The sequence below is a fragment of the Oncorhynchus nerka genome, linkage group LG7 (assembly GCF_034236695.1).
Source record: "Oncorhynchus nerka isolate Pitt River linkage group LG7, Oner_Uvic_2.0, whole genome shotgun sequence".
Taxonomy (NCBI): Eukaryota; Metazoa; Chordata; class Actinopteri; order Salmoniformes; family Salmonidae; genus Oncorhynchus; species Oncorhynchus nerka.
Genome location: NC_088402.1, coordinates 96,252,893 through 96,273,313, shown reverse-complemented (window position 1 = coordinate 96,273,313; position 20,421 = coordinate 96,252,893). Strand labels below are relative to the sequence as shown.

At 51.0% G+C, this 20,421-nt stretch overlaps 1 protein-coding gene across 2 annotated transcripts in view; it reads left to right on the top strand.

Annotated features, from left to right (window-relative positions):
* The first annotated feature begins 476 nt into the window (after nucleotides 1-476).
* Nucleotides 477-20,421, top strand: part of etv7 (ETS variant transcription factor 7) — an 84,926-nt gene continuing 64,981 nt past the window's right edge. Inside the window, exons 1-4 of one of the 2 annotated variants that reach the window (XM_065021011.1) lie at nucleotides 477-864; nucleotides 1,677-1,812; nucleotides 7,569-7,733; nucleotides 9,887-10,084. In XM_065021011.1, the coding sequence (XP_064877083.1) occupies nucleotides 826-864; nucleotides 1,677-1,812; nucleotides 7,569-7,733; nucleotides 9,887-10,084 (538 nt within the window). In that variant the 5' untranslated portion in view covers nucleotides 477-825. The remainder of the gene's footprint in view (nucleotides 865-1,676; nucleotides 1,813-7,568; nucleotides 7,734-9,886; nucleotides 10,085-20,421) is intronic. The other variant, XM_065021012.1, reaches the window with a different exon arrangement.

Genomic DNA, 20,421 nt, shown 5'->3' with positions numbered 1-20,421 from the left:
TAGGAACATGTTTTTCTGTACACACCAGGTTCGGCTGGTTGCACTTTTATCACGGTCCCTTAGCCGTGAGCGCACAATTATTCCCCTACTAAAAACAACATTGAGTAAACTTTTTGAAAACATAATCGAACGGAGGGGGACTGTACTGCTCTCTATTTTTATTTGATTCTAGATACATACACATTAATCATCTTAGGACCTTCCATCGAAGAGGTACTGACGAGCAAACTCCGAATATCAAACCAATATCCAAACTGAAAACAAATGTAATGCGGCGCTAGCCGGAGGGCTCATTAGGACGAATGAATGAACCGAATCCGTTTGTCCCCTTTTTTTATTTTTTTTATTTTTTTTTATTGAATCAAAAATAAATTAGACATAATTGAGTTCAAGAATTGACAAAGAAGATAAACAAAAAATAAGATGTTTCTTCCCACTCAACTCCAGCTGTCCGACATTCGTCATACATTTTGGTCACCAGGCGTCCGTATAGCCTCTCCAGAAAAACAACACGCGCTCAATTTAGATATTCAGGATTGAGTTCATGGAAGTGATATCTGCACTTGTTTTTAAAACACACACCTCTATGGATCCTTTCGATTTCGATACCCGGAAACAAGGATCATATGTCATCATAGTTGTCGGGTGAAAATCATGTCCAGCTCCCACGTTTGGATTCCATAATAATTTATTCGGACCCTTAATCGACAGAAGTATTATAGAGAGAATTCATCGTATTACCGGTCGGATTGTTGATCACCTGAGTTGAGGAATCTATAGAGAATAATTCTACTAGTCTACTTCCGGACAGACAGGTAGAGGACGATGGAAGACGGAGGCAGCTCCCCGCCTGATCTGATCAAGGTAAACTGAAGCCCTGATGACACGAATAGGAAACGCGTTCAGGTCCTACAAGTAATGTTTCCGTTTAATATGAATATATGTAGAGATGGATTATGTTTGGTTTTACACAGTTTGTCACTTGGTTTTACTCCCAGCGAATGTTTGACCAGTTTAAGAAAGAGAGACTTTCACTTTTGCATTCACTTCTGCATGTGTGGTTTCATGCTCGCTAGATAAAAAATCAATTCGCTGATAAAGGAGACAGATTAGTTGTGACTTTCAATTTGAAAAAAATACAACTTCAAATGATAATATAAAAAGGTGTGTGTGTGTGTGTGTGTGTGTCTGTGTGTGCGTGTGTGTGTGTGTCTGTGTGTGCGTGTGTGTGTGTGTGTGTGTGTGTCTGTGTGTATGTGTGTCTGTGTGTATGTGTGTGTGTGTGTGTGTCTGTGTGTGTCTGTGTGTGTGTGTGTGTGTCTGTGTGTGTGTGTGTGTGTGTGTGTGTGTGTGTGTGTGTGTGTGTGTCTGTGTGTCTGTGTGTGTGTGTGTCTGTGTGTGTGTGTGTGTCTGTGTGTGTGTGTGTGTGTCTGTGTGTCTGTGTGTGTGTGTGTGTGTCTGTGTGTGTGTGTGTGTGTGTGTGTCTGTGTGTGTGTGTGTGTGTGTGTGTGTGTGTGTGTGTGTGTGTGTGTGTGTGTCTGTGTGTGTGTGTGTGTGTGTGTGTCTGTGTGTATGTGTGTGTGTGTGTGTCTGTGTGTGTCTGTGTCTGTGTCTGTGTGTGTGTGTGTGTGTGTGTCTGTGTCTGTGTCTGTGTGTGTGTGTGGTGTGTGTGGCAGGACCATGGAGAACCCAGTCATGTTCTCACTACCCTAGTCCCTGGCAGAGGAGTGCTGTTCCCTTCATTGCTCCTTCCTCCCTGCTCTACCCTCCTCCCTCCACAGGAAGACCTGTGGCAGCTACCTGGAAGACTACGTGAGTCAAACACACACAAATATACACACACACTTGTTGGCTAACAGCTCCGTATGTATGTATGTATGTATGTATGTATGTATGTATGTATGTATGTATGTATGTACAGTGGGGAGAACAAGTATTTGATAAACTGCCGATTTTGCAGGTTTTCCTACTTACAAAGCATGTAGAGGTCTGTCATTTTTCTATCATAGATATACTTCAACTGTGAGAGATGGAATCTAAAACAAAAATCCAGAAAATCACATTGTACGATTTTTAAGTAATTCATTTGCATTTTATTGCATGACATAAGTATTTGATACATCAGAAAAGCAGAACTTAATATTTGGTACAGAAACTTTTGTTTGCAATTACAGAGATCATACGTTTCCTGTAGTTCTTGACCAGGTTTGCTCACACTTCAGCAGGGATTTTGGCCCACTCCTCCATACAGACCTTCTCCAGATCCTTCAGGTTTCGGGGCTGTCGCTGGGCAATACGGACTTTCAGCTCCCTCCAAAGATTTTCTATTGGGTTCAGGTCTGGAGACTGGCTAGACCACTCCAGGACCTTGAGATGCTTCTTATGGAGCCACTCCTTAGTTGCCTTGGCTGTGTGTTTCGGGTCGTTGTCATGCTGGAAGACCCAGCCATGACCCATCTTCAATTCTCTTACTGAGGGAAGGAGGTTGTTGGCCAAGATCTCGCGATACATGGCCCCATCCATCCTCCCCTCAATACAGTGCAGTCGTCATGTCCCCTTTGCAGAAAAGCATCCCCAAAGAATGATGTTTCCACCTCCATGCTTCAGTTGGGATGGTGTTCTTGAGGTTGTACTCATCCTTCTTCTTCCTCCAAACACGGCGAGTGGAGTTTAGACCAAAAAGCTCTATTTTTGTCTCATCAGACCACATGACCTTCTCCCATTCCTCCTCTGGATCATCCAGATGGTCATTGGCAAACTTCAGACGGGCCTGGACATGCGCTGGCTTGAGCAGGGGGACCTTGCGTGCGCTGCAGGATTTTAATCCATGACGGTGTAGTGTGTTACTAATGGTTTTCTTTGAGACTGTGGTCCCTGCCCTCTTCAGGTCATTGACCAGGTCGTGCCGTGTAGTTCTGGGCTGATCCCTCACCTTCCTCATGATCATTGATGCCCCACGAGGTGAGATCTTGCATGGAACCCCAGACCGAGGGTGATTGACCGTCATCTTGAACTTCTTCCATTTTCTAATAATTGCATCTCTGGTCTTGGCCATTGTGGCCTTGGCGTGTGGAGAGGTTGGAGTCTGTTTGATTGTGTCTTTTATACAGATAATGAGTTCAAACAGGTTAATACAGGTAATGAGTGGAGAACAGGAGGGCCTCGTAAAGAAAAAACTAACAGGTCTGTGAGAGCCGGAATTCTTACTGGTTGGTAGGTGATCAAATACTTATGTCATGCTTCACAGTAGGTATGGTGTTCTTTGGATGTAACTCAGCTTTCTTTCTCCTCCAAACACGACGAGTTGAGTTTTTACCAAAAAGTTATATTTTGGTTTCATCTGACCATATGACATTCTCCCAATCTTCTTCTGGATCATCATGAAGTGCTTTGAGAGACTAGTCAAGGACCATATCACCTCCACCCTACCTGACACCCTAGACCCACTCCAATTTGCTTACCGCCCAAATAGGTCCACAGACGATGCAATCTCAACCACACTGCACACTGCCCTAACCCACCTGGACAAGAGGAATACCTATGTGAGAATGCTGTTCATCGACTACAGCTCGGCATTCAACACCATAGTACCCTCCAAGCTCGTCATCAAGCTCGAGACCCTGGGTCTCGACCCCGCCCTGTGCAACTGGGTACTGGACTTCCTGACGGGCCGCCCCCAGGTGGTGAGGGTAGGCAACAACATCTCCTCCCCGCTGATCCTCAACACGGGGGCCCCACAAGGGTGCGTTCTGAGCCCTCTCCTGTACTCCCTGTTCACCCACGACTGCGTGGCCACGCACGCCTCCAACTCAATCATCAAGTTTGCGGACGACACAACAGTGGTAGGCTTGATTACCAACAACGACGAGACGGCCTACAGGGAGGAGGTGAGGGCCCTCGGAGTGTGGTGTCAGGAAAATAACCTCACACTCAACGTCAACAAAACTAAGGAGATGATTGTGGATTTCAGGAAACAGCAGAGGGAACACCCCCCTATCCACATCGATGGAACAGTAGTGGAGAGGGTAGTACGTTTTAAGTTCCTCGGCATACACATCACAGACAAACTGAATTGGTCCACTCACACTGACAGCGTCGTGAAGAAGGCGCAGCAGCGCCTCTTCAACCTCAGGAGGCTGAAGAAATTCGGCTTGTCACCAAAAGCACTCACAAACTTCTACAGATGCACAATCGAGAGCATCCTGGCGGGCTGTATCACCGCCTGGTACGGCAACTGCTCCGCCCTCAACCGTAAGGCTCTCCAGAGGGTAGTGAGGTCTGCACAACGCATCACCGGGGGGCAAACTACCTGCCCTGCCCTCCAAACTACCTGCCTTGTTCAGGGGAACAGTGGGTTATTACTGCCTTGTTCAGGGGAACAGTGGGTTATTACTGCCTTGTTCAGGGGAACAGTGGGTTATTACTGCCTTGTTCAGGGGAACAGTGGGTTATAACTGCCTTGTTCAGGGGAACAGTGGGTTATTACTGCCTTGTTCAGGGGAACAGTGGGTTATTACTGCCTTGTTCAGGGGAACAGTGGGTTATTACTGCCTTGTTCAGGGGAACAGTGGGTTATTACTGCCTTGTTCAGGGGAACAGTGGGTTATTACTGCCTTGTTCAGGGGAACAGTGGGTTATTACTGCCTTGTTCAGGGGAACAGTGGGTTATTACTGCCTTGTTCAGGGGAACAGTGGGTTATTACTGCCTTGTTCAGGGGAACAGTGGGTTATTACTGCCTTGTTCAGGGGAACAGTGGGTTAACTGCCTTGTTCAGGGGAACAGTGAGTTATTACTGCCTTGTTCAGGGGAACAGTGGGTTAACTGCCTTGTTCAGGGGAACAGTGGGTTAACTGCCTTGTTCAGGGGAACAGTGGGTTATTACTGCCTTGTTCAGGGGAACAGTGGGTTATTACTGCCTGGTTCAGGGGAACAGTGGGTTATTACTGCCAGTGGGTTCTGCCTTGGGAACAGTGGGTTATTACAGTGGGTTAACTGCCTTGTTCAGGGGAACAGTGGGTTAACTGCCTTGTTCAGGGGAACAGTGGGTTAACTGCCTTGTTCAGGGGAACAGTGGGTTAACTGCGTTGTTCAGGGGAACAGTGGGTTAACTGCCTTGTTCAGGGGCAGAACGACAGATTTTTACTTTGTCAGCTCGGGATTTGAATCCAGCAATCTTTCACTTACTGGTCCAACACCCTAACCTACCTGCCAGCCCTGGTAAGTTTGTATGTCTGTGGGTATTGTTTACCAGGTAAATTGACTGAGAACACATTCCCATTTACAGCAATGACCTGGTGAATAGTTACAGGGGAGAGGAGGAGGGGAATGAATGAGACAATTGGTAGCTGGGGATGATTAGGTGACCGTGTTGGTATCAGGGCCAGATTGGGAATTTAGCCAGGACACCCGGGTTAACACCCCTACTCTTACGATAAGTGCCATGGGATCTTTAGTGACCACAGAGAGCCAGGATACCAGGGTTAACACCCCTACTCTTACGATAAGTGCCATGGGATCTTTAGTGACCACAGAGAGTCAGGACACCGGGGTTAACACCCCTACTCTTACGATAAGGGCCATGGGATCTTTAGTGACCACAGAGAGTCAGGACACCCGGGTTAACACCCCTACTCTTACGATAAGGGCCATGGGATCTTTAGTGACCTCAGAGAGTCAGGACACCGGGGTTAACACCCCTACTCTTACGATAAGGGCCATGGGATCTTTAGTGTCCACAGAGAGCCAGGATACCAGGGTTAACACCCCTACTCTTACGATAAGGGCCATGGGATCTTTAGTGACCACAGAGAGCCAGGATACCAGGGTTAACACCCCTACTCTTACGATAAGGGCCATGGGATCTTTAGTGACCACAGAGAGTCAGGACACCGGGGTTAACACCCCTACTCTTACGATAAGGGCCATGGGATCTTTAGTGACCACAGAGAGCCAGGATACCGGGGTTAACACCCCTACTCTTACGATAAGGGCCATGGGATCTTTAGTGACCACAGAGAGTCAGGACAACGGGGTTAACACCCCTACTCTTACGATAAGGGCCATGGGATCTTTAGTGACCACAGAGAGCCAGGATACCGGGGTTAACACCCCTACTCTTACGATAAGGGCCATGGGATCTTTAGTGACCACAGAGAGTCAGGACACCGGGGTTAACACCCCTACTCTTACGATAAGGGCCATGGGATCTTTAGTGACCACAGAGAGCCAGGATACAGGTTAACACCCCTACTCTTACGATAAGGGCCATGGGATCTTTAGTGACCACCCCTTAACACCCCTCTTACGATAAGGGCCATGGGATCTTTAGTGACCACAGAGAGTCAGGACACCGGGGTTAACACCCCTACTCTTACGATAAGGGCCATGGGATCTTTAGTGACCACAGAGAGCCAGGACACCGGGGTTAACACCCCTACTCTTACGATAAGGGCCATGGGATCTTTAGTGACCACAGAGAGTCAGGACACGATAAGGGCCATGGGATCTTTAGTGACCACAGAGAGTCAGGACACCTAACACTCTTACGATAAGGGCCATGGGATCTTTAGTGACCACAGAGAGTCAGGACACCGGGGTTAACACCCCTACTCTTACGATAAGGGCCATGGGATCTTGTCGTGGAAATTTCCTCTATTTACCAAATCATGGGAGCAAACCACACACATAAGTCAGAGTTAGTTATCAAAGTCCATCTTTAATTATATGAGCTCCATCACAACCCTGTGACTCTCAGATCAATTCAGTGTCTCCCCAGTGAATTTTCTCTGAGAGTCCCCTTACAATGCAACTGAGTTCCTTTAATAGCAAAGACACCCATAGTCAGACAGCATAGACATAATTCATCGTTCAGCTTTGTCTCCTTTCCCAAAAACCCCAGAACCATAAACCAAATCCTCCATATCAACAGGCATATATCAAATTGTCATTTAGATACAACCCACTCTAAATACAAACTCCTGGACAAACTCACGGATAGGAGAGTGACCCTACAGGTCAACAAAGAGGGAGCATAGAATGATTCCAGACACTGCAACCCCTCCTTTCCCCACTGGGAAAGTTAGGGAGTATAAGATATGTTTACACATGATGACACTTTGACCTCTCCCCTCTCATGTGGCCCATGCAACTTAGTCCTGACAGAGAACAGATAACTGCCAATGGCCACCACTATAGTACAACAAAATACATTCTTATGAGAAATAAACTTACACACATTTGATGAATATTAAATATCTTACAAATGTTACCAACATATTCTGATAATTCCACGACAATCTTTAGTGACCACAGAGAGTCAGGTCACCCGTTTAACGTCCCATCCGAAGATGACACCCTACACCGGGCAATGTCCCCAATCACTGCCCTGGGGCATTGGGATATTTGTTTTAGACCAGAGGAAAGAGTGCCTCCTACTGGCCTTCCAACATCACTTCCAGCAACATTTGGTCTCCCATCCAGGGACCAACCAGGATGTGTGTAGGTATAAACCCGTCTAAGGTGTGTGTGTGTGTAGGTATAAACCCATCTAAGATGTGTGTGTGTTTAGGTATAAACCCATCTCTGTGGGACAAGGAGGACGTGGTCCACTGGCTGCACTGGGCTCAGAGGGAATATTCTCTCCTCAGAACTGAGAGAGGACGGTTTGAGATGAACGGCAGAGCTCTCTGCCTCCTCACCAAGGAAGACTTCAGACGCCGCTGTCCTGACTCAGGTACGCCACTGGGGGAGGGGGGGGGGGGGGGGCTCCTCTCTCTGTTTCCAGGTGATGTACTCTACAGGCTCCTCTCTCTGTTTCCAGGTGATGTACTCTACAGGCTCCTCTCTCTGTTTCCAGGTGATGTACTGTACGGGCTCCTCTCTCTGTTTCCAGGTGATGTACTGTATGAGCTCTCTCTGTTTCCAGGTGATGTACTGTATGAGCTCCTCTCTCTGTTTCTAGGTGATGTACTGTACAGGCTCCTCTCTCTGTTTCCAGGTGATGTACTGTACGGACTCCTCTCTCTCTGTTTCCAGGTGATGTACTGTACGGACTCCTCTCTCTCTGTTTCCAGGTGATGTACTGTACGGACTCCTCTCTCTCTGTTTCCAGGTGATGTACTGTATGAGCTCTCTCTGTTTCCAGGTGATGTACTGTACGGACTCCTCTCTCTCTGTTTCCAGGTGATGTACTGTACAGGCTCCTCTCTCTGTTTCCAGGTGATGTACTGTACAGGCTCCTCTCTCTGTTTCCAGGTGATGTACTGTACAGGCTCCTCTCTCTGTTTCCAGGTGATGTACTGTACAGGCTCCTCTCTCTGTTTCCAGGTGATGTACTGTACAGGCTCCTCTCTCTGTTTCCAGGTGATGTACTGTATGAGCTCTCTCTGTTTCCAGGTGATGTACTGTACAGGCTCCTCTCTCTGTTTCCAGGTGATGTACTGTATGAGCTCCTCTCTCTGTTTCCAGGTGATGTACTGTATGAGCTCCTCTCTCTGTTTCCAGGTGATGTACTGTACAGGCTCCTCTCTCTCTGTTTCCAGGTGATGTACTGTATGAGCTCTCTCTGTTTCCAGGTGATGTACTCTACAGGCTCCTCTCTCTGTTTCCAGGTGATGTACTGTACAGGCTCCTCTCTCTGTTTCCAGGTGATGTACTGTACAGGCTCCTCTCTCTCTGTTTCCAGGTGATGTACTGTACAGGCTCCTCTCTCTCTGTTTCCAGGTGATGTACTGTACGGACTCCTCTCTCTCTGTTTCCAGGTGATGTACTGTATGAGCTCTCTCTGTTTCCAGGTGATGTACTGTACGGACTCCTCTCTCTCTGTTTCCAGGTGATGTACTGTATGAGCTCTCTCTGTTTCCAGGTGATGTACTGTATGAGCTCTCTCTGTTTCCAGGTGATGTACTGTATGAGCTCTCTCTGTTTCCAGGTGATGTACTGTATGAGCTCCTCTCTCTGTTTCTAGGTGATGTACTGTACGGGCTCCTCTCTCTCTGTTTCCAGGTGATGTACTGTACAGGCTCCTCTCTCTCTCTGTTTCCAGGTGATGTACTGTATGAGCTCCTCTCTCTGTTTCCAGGTGATGTACTGTACGGGCTCCTCTCTCTGTTTCCAGGTGATGTACTGTACAGGCTCCTCTCTCTGTTTCCAGGTGATGTACTGTACAGGCTCCTCTCTCTGTTTCCAGGTGATGTACTGTACAGGCTCCTCTCTCTGTTTCCAGGTGATGTACTGTACAGGCTCTCTCTCTCTGTTTCCAGGTGATGTACTGTACAGGCTCCTCTCTCTGTTTCCAGGTGATGTACTGTACAGGCTCCTCTCTCTCTGTTTCCAGGTGATGTACTGTACAGGCTCCTCTCTCTGTTTCCTCTCTCTCTGTTTCCAGGGTGATGTACTGCTCCTCTCTGTTTCCAGGTGATGTACAGGCTCCTCTCTCTGTTTCCAGTGATGATGTACTGTACAGGCTCCTCTCTCTCTGTTTCCAGGTGATGTACTGTATGAGCTCCTCTCTCTGTTTCCAGGTGATGCTCCTCTCTCTGTTTCCAGGTGATGTGAGGCTCTCTCTCTGTTTCCAGGTGATGTACTGTACGGGCTCCTCTCTCTGTTTCCAGGTGATGTACTGTACTCCTCTCTCTGTTTCCAGGTGATGTACTGTATGGCTCTCTCTCTGTTTCTGTTTCCAGCTCCTCTCTCTGTTTCCAGGTGATGTACTGTACAGGCTCTCTCTCTCTGTTTCCAGGTGATGTACTGTACGGGCTCCTCTCTCTGTTTCCAGGTGATGTACTGTACAGGCTCCTCTCTCTCTGTTTCCAGGTGATGTACTGTACAGGCTCCTCTCTCTGTTTCCAGGTGATGTACTGTACGGGCTCCTCTCTCTGTTTCCAGGTGATGTACTGTACGAGCTCCTACAGTGTGTGAAGCAGCAGAGAAGGGGGGTCTCCACAGGCCACACAACTCCACCTATCCTGACCCTCACCAAGCCCCCTCTCAGTCTCACCAAACTCCCCTCTACTAAATACACCCAGCCACCCCAAACCAATGGAAGCCAGGGTCCCCAACCCCTAGGAGCCAATGGATCAACACGTGAGTGTATGAGGTTCTGTTCTAACTGAGTGGAATCCCCACATCTGCTTTTCAGGGAGAAGATGCCTTTATCCCTTAAAACGAAACGTTATGACTATAACTACTGTTCCCTGAAGGAGGGAAACGAGGTACAACACACTATGGGTACTTTGACTGAAGGATCTACAGTCACGCCTGAAAAGGCCAATGAAATCCGGGCCTCGCTGGAAGCCCCGCCTTCCACAGGTGATAAGCGTGAGGCTACAAATGAATTTTTAAATGTAATACCGTACTTCCCCGAGCAAAGGGACGGCGGTGTGCCTCATCCCCCTCCTTCAGGGAACAGTAGTTATACTCAGAACTTTATGCTCCTTTTCAGTCAGTCAACTTCGGTACAACATACTAGGAGGAAATATAATCACCCCCCCAAGCCGACACAACAGATACTAAATGAAACAATAGTAGACCCCCCAGACCTGACCCCACCAAATGTAGTAGACCTCCCCCAGACCTGACCCCCCAGACCTGACCCCACCAGATGTAGTAGACCCCCAGACCTGACCCCCCAGACCTGACCCCCAGACCTGACCCCCTAGATGTAGTAGACCCCCAGACCTGACCCCCCAGATGTAGTAGAACCCCCCAGACCTGACCCCCCCAGACCTGACCCCCCAGATGTAGTAGACCCCCAGACCTGACCCCCTAGATGTAGTAGACCCCCAGACCTGAACCCACCAGATGTAGTAGACCCCCTAGACCTGACCCCCCATACCTGACCCCCAGATGTAGTAGACCCCCAGACCTGACCCCCAGACCTGACCCAACCAGATGTGGTAGACCCCCAGACCTGACTCCCCAGTCCTGACCCCCAGACCTGACCCCCTAGATGTAGTAGACCCCCCAGATGTAGTAGAACCCCCCAGATCTGACCCCCCAGACCTGACCCCACCAGATGTAGTAGACCCCCATACCTGACCCCCAGATGTAATAGACCCCCAGACCTGACCCCCAGACCTGACCCCACCAGATGTAGTAGACCCCCAGACCTGACCCCCCAGACCTGACCCCCCATACCTGACCCCCTAGATGTAGTAGACCCCCCCCAGACCTGACCCCCAGATGTAGTAGAACCCCCAGACCTGACCCCCCAGACCTGACCCCCCCAGATGTAGTAGACCCCCCAGACCTGACCCCCTAGATGTAGTAGACCCCCAGACCTGACCCCCCAGATGTAGTAGACACCCAGACCTGACCCCACCAGATGTAGTAGACCCCCCTAGACCTAACCCCCCATACCTGACCCCCAGATGTAGTAGACCCCCAGACCTGACCCCCCAGACCTGACCCCACCAGATGTAGTAGACCCCCCATACCTGACCCCCAGACCTGACCCCCAGACCTGACCCCCAGATGTAGTAGAACCCCCAGACCTGACCCCCCAGACCTGACCCCCCCAGATGTAGTAGACCCCCAGACCTGACCCCACCAGATGTAGTAGACCCCCAGACCTGACCCCACCAGATGTAGTAGATCCCACCAGACCTGAACCCACCAGATGTAGTAGACCCCCCAGACCTGACCCCCATACCTGACCCCACCAGATGTAGTAGACCCCCATACCTGACCCCCCCAGACCTGACCCCCAGACCTGACCCCCTAGATGTAGTAGACCCCCCAGACCTGACCCCCCAGATGTAGTAGAACCCCCAGACCTGACCCCCCAGATGTAGTAGACCCCCAGACCTGACCCCACCAGATGTAGTAGACCCCCAACCTGACCCCACCAAATGTAGTAGACCCCCCACATACCTGACCCCCAGATTTAGTAGACCCCCAGACCTGACCCCACCAGATGTAGTAGATCCCACCAGACCTGAACCCACCAGATGTAGTAGACCCCCAGACCTGACCCCCATACCTGACCCCCAGATGTAGTAGACCCCCAGACCTGACCCCCCTGACCTGACCCCACCAGATCTAGCAATCTGGGTATTGTGCATACGGCGCGCTGCCTAGTGACCTTCCCCTGTCCAATCAGCACCGCTTGGTTCACCGCTAGGTAACCCTGGTGTAGTGGGTACGTAGACCACTAGGTAACCCTGGTACGTAGACCACTAGGTAACCCTGGTGTAGTGGGTACGTAGACCGCAAGGTAACCCTGGTGTAGTGGGTACGTACACCGCTAGGTAACCCTGGTGTAGTGGGTACGTACACCACTAGGTAACCCTGGTACGTAGACCACTAGGTAACCCTGGTGTAGTGGGTACGTAGACCACTAGGTAACCCTGGTACGTAGACCGCTAGGTAACCCTGGTGTAGTGGGTACGTACACCGCTAGGTAACCCTGGTGTAGTGGGTACGTACACCACTAGGTAACCCTGGTGTAGTGGGTACGTAGACCACTAGGTAACCCTGATGTAGTGGGTACGTAGACCGCTAGGTAACCCTGGTACGTAGACCGCTAGGTAACCCTGGTACGTAGACCACTAGGTAACCCTGGTACGTAGACCGCTAGGTAACCCTGGTGTAGTGGGTACGTACACAACTAGGTAACCCTGGTGTAGTGGGTACGTAGACCGCTAGGTAACCCTGGTACGTAGACCGCTAGATAACCCTGATGTAGTGGGTACGTACACCACTAGGTAACCCTGGTACGTAGACCGCTAGATAACCCTGGTGTAGTGGGTACGTACACCACTAGGTAACCCTGTTGTAGTGGGTACGTACACCGCTAGGTAACCCTGGTGTAGTGGGTACGTAGACCGCTAGGTAACCCTGGTGTAGTGGGTACGTAAACCGCTAGGTAACCCTGGTGTAGTGGGTACGTACACCGCTAGGTAACCCAGGTACGTAGACCACTAGGTAACCCTGGTGTAGTGGGTACATAGACCGCTAGGTAACCCTGGTGTAGTGGGTACGTACACCGCTAGGTAACCCTGGTGTAGTGGGTACGTAGACTACTAGGTAACCCTGGTACGTAGACCACTAGGTAACCCTGGTACGTACACCACTAGGTAACCCTGGTGTAGTGGGTACGTAGACCACTAGTTAACCCTGGTACGTAGACCGCTAGGTAACCCTGGTGTAGTGGGTACGTACACCGCAAGGTAACCCTGGTGTAGTGGGTACGTACACCACTAGGTAACCCTGGTGTAGTGGGTACGTAGACCACTAGGTAACCCTGATGTAGTGAGTACGTAGACCGCTAGGTAACCCTGGTACGTAGACCGCTAGGTAACCCTGGTACGTAGACCGCTAGGTAACCCTGGTACGTAGACCACTAGGTAACCCTGGTACGTAGACCGCTAGGTAACCCTGGTGTAGTGGGTACGTACACAACTAGGTAACCCTGGTGTAGTGGGTACGTAGACCGCTAGGTAACCCTGGTACGTAGACCGCTAGATAACCCTGATGTAGTGGGTACGTACACCACTAGGTAACCCTGGTACGTAGACCGCTAGATAACCCTGGTGTAGTGGGTACGTACACCACTAGGTAACCCTGGTGTAGTGGGTACGTACACCACTAGGTAACCCTGTTGTAGTGGGTACGTACACCGCTAGGTAACCCTGGTGTAGTGGGTACGTAGACCGCTAGGTAACCCTGGTGTAGTGGGTACGTACACCGCTAGGTAACCCTGGTACGTAGACCACTAGGTAACCCTGGTGTAGTGGGTACATAGACCACTAGGTAACCCTGGTGTAGTGGGTACGTACACCACTAGGTAACCCTGATACGTACACCGCTAGGTAACCCTGGTGTAGTGGGTACGTACACCGCTAGGTAACCCTGGTGTAGTGGGTACGTAGACCGCTAGGTAACCCTGGTGTAGTGGGTACGTACACCTCTAGGTAACCCTGGTGTAGTGGGTACGTAGACCACTAGGTAACCCTGATATAGTGGGTACGTAGACCGCTAGGTAACCCTGGTGTAGTGGGTACGTAGACCGCTAGGTAACCCTGGTGTAGTGGGTACGTAGACCGCTAGGTAACCCTGGTGTAGTGGGTACGTACACCACTAGGTAACCCTGGTGTAGTGGGTACATACACCACTAGGTAACCCTGGTACGTACACCGCTAGGTAACCCTGATGTAGTGGGTACGTACACCGCTAGGTAACCCTGGTGTAGTGGGTACGTACACCGCTAGGTAACCCTGGTGTAGTGGGTACGTACACCGCTAGGTAACCCTGGTGTAGTGGGTACGTAGACCGCTAGGTAACCCTGGTGTAGTGGGTACGTAGACTGCTAGGTAACCCTGGTGTAGTGGGTACGTAGACCACTAGGTAACCCTGGTACGTAGACCGCTAGGTAACCCTGGTGTAGTGGGTACGTACACCGCTAGGTAACCCTGATGTAGTGGGTACGTACACCGCTAGGTAACCCTGATGTACTGGGTACGTAGACCGCTAGGTAACCCTGGTGTAGTGGGTACGTACACCGCTAGGTAACCCTGGTACGTAGACCGCTAGGTAACCCTGGTGTAGTGGGTACGTACACCACTAGGTAACCCTGGTACGTAAGACCGCTAGGTAACCCTGGTGTAGTGGGTACGTAGACCACTAGGTAACCCTGGTGTAGTGGGTACGTACACCACTAGGTAACCCTGGTACGTAGACCGCTAGGTAACCCTGGTGTAGTGGGTACGTAGACCACTAGGTAACCCTGGTGTAGTGGGTACGTACACCACTAGGTAACCCTGGTGTAGTGGGTACGTACACTGCTAGGTAACCCTAATGTAGTGGGTACGTAGACCGCTAGGTAACCCTGGTGTAGTGGGTACGTACACCGCTAGGTAACCCTGGTGTAGTGGGTACGTAGACCACTAGTTAACCCTGGTACGTAGACCACTAGGTAACCCTGGTGTAGTGGGTACGTACACCACTAGGTAACCCTGGTACGTACACCGCTAGGTAACCCTGGTGTAGTGGGTACGTAGACCACTAGCTAACCCTGGTACGTAGACCGCTAGGTAACCCTGGTGTAGTGGGTACGTACACCACTAGGTAACCCTGGTGTAGTTGGTACGTAGACCACTAGGTAACCCTGATGTAGTGGGTACGTAGACCGCTAGGTAACCCTGGTACGTAGTCCACTAGGTAACCCTGGTACGTAGACCACTAGGTAACCCTGGTACGTAGACCGCTATGTAACCCTGGTATAGTGGGTACATAGACCACTAGGTAACCCTGGTACGTAGACCGCTAGGTAACCCTGGTGTAGTGGGTACGTACACAACTAGGTAACCCTGGTGTAGTGGGTACGTAGACCACTAGGTAACCCTGGTACGTAGACCGCTAGATAACCCTGATGTAGTGGGTACGTACATCACTAGGTAACCCTGGTACTTAGACCGCTAGATAACCCTGGTGTAGTGGGTACGTACACCACTAGGTAACCCTGGTGTAGTGGGTACGTACACTGCTAGGTAACCCTGGTGTAGTGGGTACGTAGACCGCTAGGTAACCCTGGTGTAGTGGGTACGTACACCGCTAGGTAACCCTGGTACGTAGACCACTAGTTAACCCTGGTGTAGTGGGTATGTAGACCACTAGGTAACCCTGGTGTAGTGGGTACGTACACCACTAGGTAACCCTGGTACGTATACCGCTAGGTAACCCTGATGTAATGGGTACGTACACCGCTAGGTAACCCTGGTGTAGTGGGTACGTAGACCGCTAGGTAACCCTGGTGTAGTGGGTACGTACACCTCTAGGTAACCCTGGTGTAGTGGGTACGTAGACCGCTAGGTAACCCTGATGTAGTGGGTACGTAGACCGCTAGGTAACCCTGGTGTAGTGGGTACGTAGACCGCTAGGTAACCCTGGTGTAGTGGGTACGTAGACCGCTAGGTAACCCTGGTGTAGTGGGTACGTAGACCGCTAGGTAACCCTGGTACGTACACCGCTAGGTAACCCTGATGTAGTGGGTACGTACACCGCTAGGTAACCCTGGTGTAGTGGGTACGTACACCGCTAGGTAACCCTGGTGTAGTGGGTACGTACACCGCTAGGTAACCCTGGTGTAGTGGGTACGTACACCGCTAGGTAACCCTGGTATAGTGGGTACGTAGACCACTAGGTAACCCTGGTGTAGTGGGTACGTAGACCGCTAGGTAACCCTGGTGTAGTGGGTACGTAGACCACTAGGTAACCCTGATATAGTGGGTACGTACACCACTAGGTAACCCTGGTACGTAGACCGCTAGGTAACCCTGATGTAGTGGGTACGTATACCGCTAGGTAACCCTGATGTAGTGGGTACGTAGACCGCTAGGTAACCCTGGTGTAGTGGGTACGTACACCGCTAGGTAACCCTGGTGTAGTGGGTACGTACACCGCTAGGTAACCCTGGTACGTAGACCGCTAGGTAACCCTGCTGTAGTGGGTACGTAGACCACTAGGTAACCCTGGTGTAGTGGGTACGTACACCACTAGGTAACCCTGGTACGTAGACCGCTAGGTAACCCTGGTGTAGTGGGTACGTAGACCACTATGTAACCCTGGTACGTAGACCACTAGGTAACCCTGGTGTAGTGGGTACGTACACCACTAGGTAACCCTGGTACGTACACCGCTAGGTAAACCTGGTGTAGTGGGTACGTACACCGCTAGGTAACCCTGATGTAGTGGGTACGTAGACCGCTAGGTAACCCTGGTGTAGTGGGTACGTACACCGCTAGGTAACCCTGATGTAGTGGGTACGTACACCGCTAGGTAACCCTGGTGTAGTGGGTACGTACACCGCTAGGTAACCCTGGTGTAGTGGGTACGTACACCACTAGGTAACCCTGGTGTAGTGGGTACGTACACCGCTAGGTAACCCTGGTGTAGTGGGTACGTACACCGCTAGGTAACCCTGGTGTAGTGGGTACGTACACCACTAGGTAACCCTGGTGTAGTGGGTACGTACACCACTAGGTAACCCTGTTGTAGTGGGTACGTACACCGCTAGGTAACCCTGGTGTAGTGGGTACGTAGACCGCTAGGTAACCCTGGTGTAGTGGGTACGTACACCGCTAGGTAACCCTGGTACGTAGACCACTAGGTAACCCTGGTGTAGTGGGTACATAGACCACTAGGTAGCCCTGGTGTAGTGGGTACGTACACCACTAGGTAACCCTGGTACGTACACCGCTAGGTAACCCTGGTGTAGTGGGTACGTACACCGCTAGGTAACCCTGATGTAGTGGGTACGTACACCGCTAGGTAACCCTGGTGTAGTGGGTACATAGACCACTAGGTAACCCTGATATAGTGGGTATGTAGACCGCTAGGTAACCCTGGTGTAGTGGGTACGTAGACCGCTAGGTAACCCTGGTGTAGTGGGTACGTACACCGCTAGGTAACCCTGGTGTAGTGGGTACGTAGACCGCTAGGTAACCCTGGTGTAGTGGGTACGTACACCTCTAGGTAACCCTGGTGTAGTGGGTACATAGACCACTATGTAACCCTGATATAGTGGGTATGTAGACCGCTAGGTAACCCTGGTGTAGTGGGTACGTAGACCGCTAGGTAACCCTGGTGTAGTGGGTACGTAGACCGCTAGGTAACCCTGGTGTAGTGGGTACGTACACCACTAGGTAAACCTGGTGTAGTGGGTACATACACCACTAGGTAACCCTGGTACGTACACCGCTAGGTAACCCTGATGTAGTGGGTACGTACACCGCTAGGTAACCCTGGTGTAGTGGGTACGTACACCGCTAGGTAACCCTGGTGTAGTGGGTACGTACACTGCTAGGTAACCCTGGTACGTAAGACCGCTAGGTAACCCTGGTGTAGTGGGTACGTAGACCGCTAGGTAACCCTGGTGTAGTGGGTACGTAGACCGCTAGGTAACCCTGGTGTAGTGGGTAGAGACTGCTAGGTAACCCTGGTGTAGTGGGTACGTAGACCACTAGGTAACCCTGGTGTAGTGGGTACGTACACCACTAGGTAACCCTGGTGTAGTGGGTACGTACACCGCTAGGTAACCCTAATGCAGTGGGTACGTAGACCGCTAGGTAACCCTGGTGTAGTGGGTACGTAGACCGCTAGGTAACCCTGGTGTAGTGGGTACGTACACCACTAGTTAACCCTGGTACGTAAGACCACTAGGTAACCCTGGTGTAGTGGGTACGTACACCACTAGGTAACCCACTACCGCTAGGTAACCCTGGTGTAGTGGGTACGTAGACCACTAGGTAACCCTGGTACTTAGACCGCTAGGTAACCCTGGTGTAGTGGGTACGTAGACCACTAGGTAACCCTGGTGTAGTGGGTACGTAGACCACTAGGTAACCCTGATGTAGTGGGTACGTGACCACTAGCACCGCTAGGTAACCCTAATGCAGTAGGTAACCCTGGTACGTAGACCACTAGGTAACCCTGGTACGAGACCGGGTAACCCTGCTATAGTGGGTAGGTAACCACTGGTGTAACCCTGGTACGTAGACCACTAGTTAACCCTGGTGTAGTGGGTACGACCACTAGGTAACCCTGGTGTAGTGGGTACGTAGACCACTAGGTAACCCTGGTACGTACACCGCTAGATAACCCTGATGTAGTGGGTACGTAGACCACTAGGTAACCCTGGTACGTAGACCGCTAGATAACCCTGGTGTAGTGGGTACGCACACCACTAGGTAACCCTGGTGTAGTGGGTACGTACACTGCTAGGTAACCCTGGTGTAGTGGGTACGTAGACCGCTAGGTAACCCTGGTGTACGTAGTCCACTAGGTAACCCTGGTACGTAGACCACTAGGTAACCCTGGTACTTACACCGCTAGGTAACCCTGGTGTAGTGGGTATGTAGACCACTAGGTAACCCTGGTGTAGTGGGTAGACCGCTAGGTAACCCTGGTGTAGTGGGTACGTACACACTAGGTAACCCTGATGTAGTGGGTACGTAGACCACTAGGTAACCCTGGTGTAGTGGGTACGTAGACTGCTAGGTAACCCTGGTGTAGTGGGTACGTAGACCACTAGGTAACCCTGGTGTAGTGGGTACGTAGACCGCTAGGTAACCCTGGGTACGTACACCGCTAGGTAACCCTGATGTAGTGGGTACGTACACTGCTAGGTAACCCTGGTGTAGTGGGTACGTAGACCGCTAGGTAACCCTGGTGTAGTGGGTATGTACACCGCTAGGTAACCCTGGTATAGTGGGTACGTAGACCACTAGGTAACCCTGTTGTAATGGGTACTTACACCACTAGGTAACCCTGATATAGTGGTGTACACCACTAGGTGGGTATGTAGACCGCTAGGTAACCCTGGTGTAGTGGGTACGTACACCGCTAGGTAACCCTGATGTAGTGGGTACGTAGACCACTAGGTAACCCTGATGTAGTGGGTACGTAGACCGCTAGGTAACCCTGGTGTAGTGGGTACCGCTAGGTAACCCTGCTAGGTAACCCTGGTGTAGTGGGTACGTAGACCGCTAGGTAACCCTGGTGTAGTGGGTACGTAGACCGCTAGGTAACCCTGGTACGTACACCGCTAGGTAACCCTGATGTAGTGGGTACGTACACCGCTAGGTAACCCTGGTGTAGTGGGTACGTACACCGCTAGGTAACCCTGGTGTAGTGGGTATGTACACCGCTAGGTAACCCTGGTATAGTGGGTACGTAGACCACTAGGTAACCCTGGTGTAGTGGGTACGTAGACCACTAGGTAACCCTGATATAGTGGGTACGTACACCACTAGGTAACCCTGGTACGTAGACCGCTAGGTAACCCTGATGTAGTGGGTACGTAGACCACATGTAACCCTGGTACGCTAGACCACCAGGTAACCCTGATGTAGTGGGTACGTACACCACTAGGTAACCCTGGTGTACGGGTACACCGCTAGGTAACCCTGGTGTAGTGGGTACGCACACCGCTAGGTAACCCTGATGTAGTGGGAGACCGCTAGGTAACCCTGGTGTAGTGGGTACACACCACTAGTAACCCCACTAGGTAACCTGGTGTAGTGGGTGCACACCACTAGGTAACCCTGGTACGTAGACCGCTAGGTAACCCTGGTGTAGTGGGTACGTACACCGCTAGGTAACCCTGGTGTAGTGGGTACGTACACCGCTAGGTAACCCTGGTGTAGTGGGTACGTACACCGCTAGGTAACCCTGGTACGTAGACCGCTAGGTAACCCTGGTGTAGTGGGTACGTAGACCACTAGGTAACCCTGGTGTAGTGGGTACGTACACCACTAGGTAACCCTGGTACGTAGACCGCTAGGTAACCCTGGTGTAGTGGGTACGTAGACCACTATGTAACCCTGGTACGTAGACCACTAGGTAACCCTGGTGTAGTGGGTACGTACACCACTAGGTAACCCTGGTACGTACACCGCTAGGTAACCCTGGTGTAGTGGGTA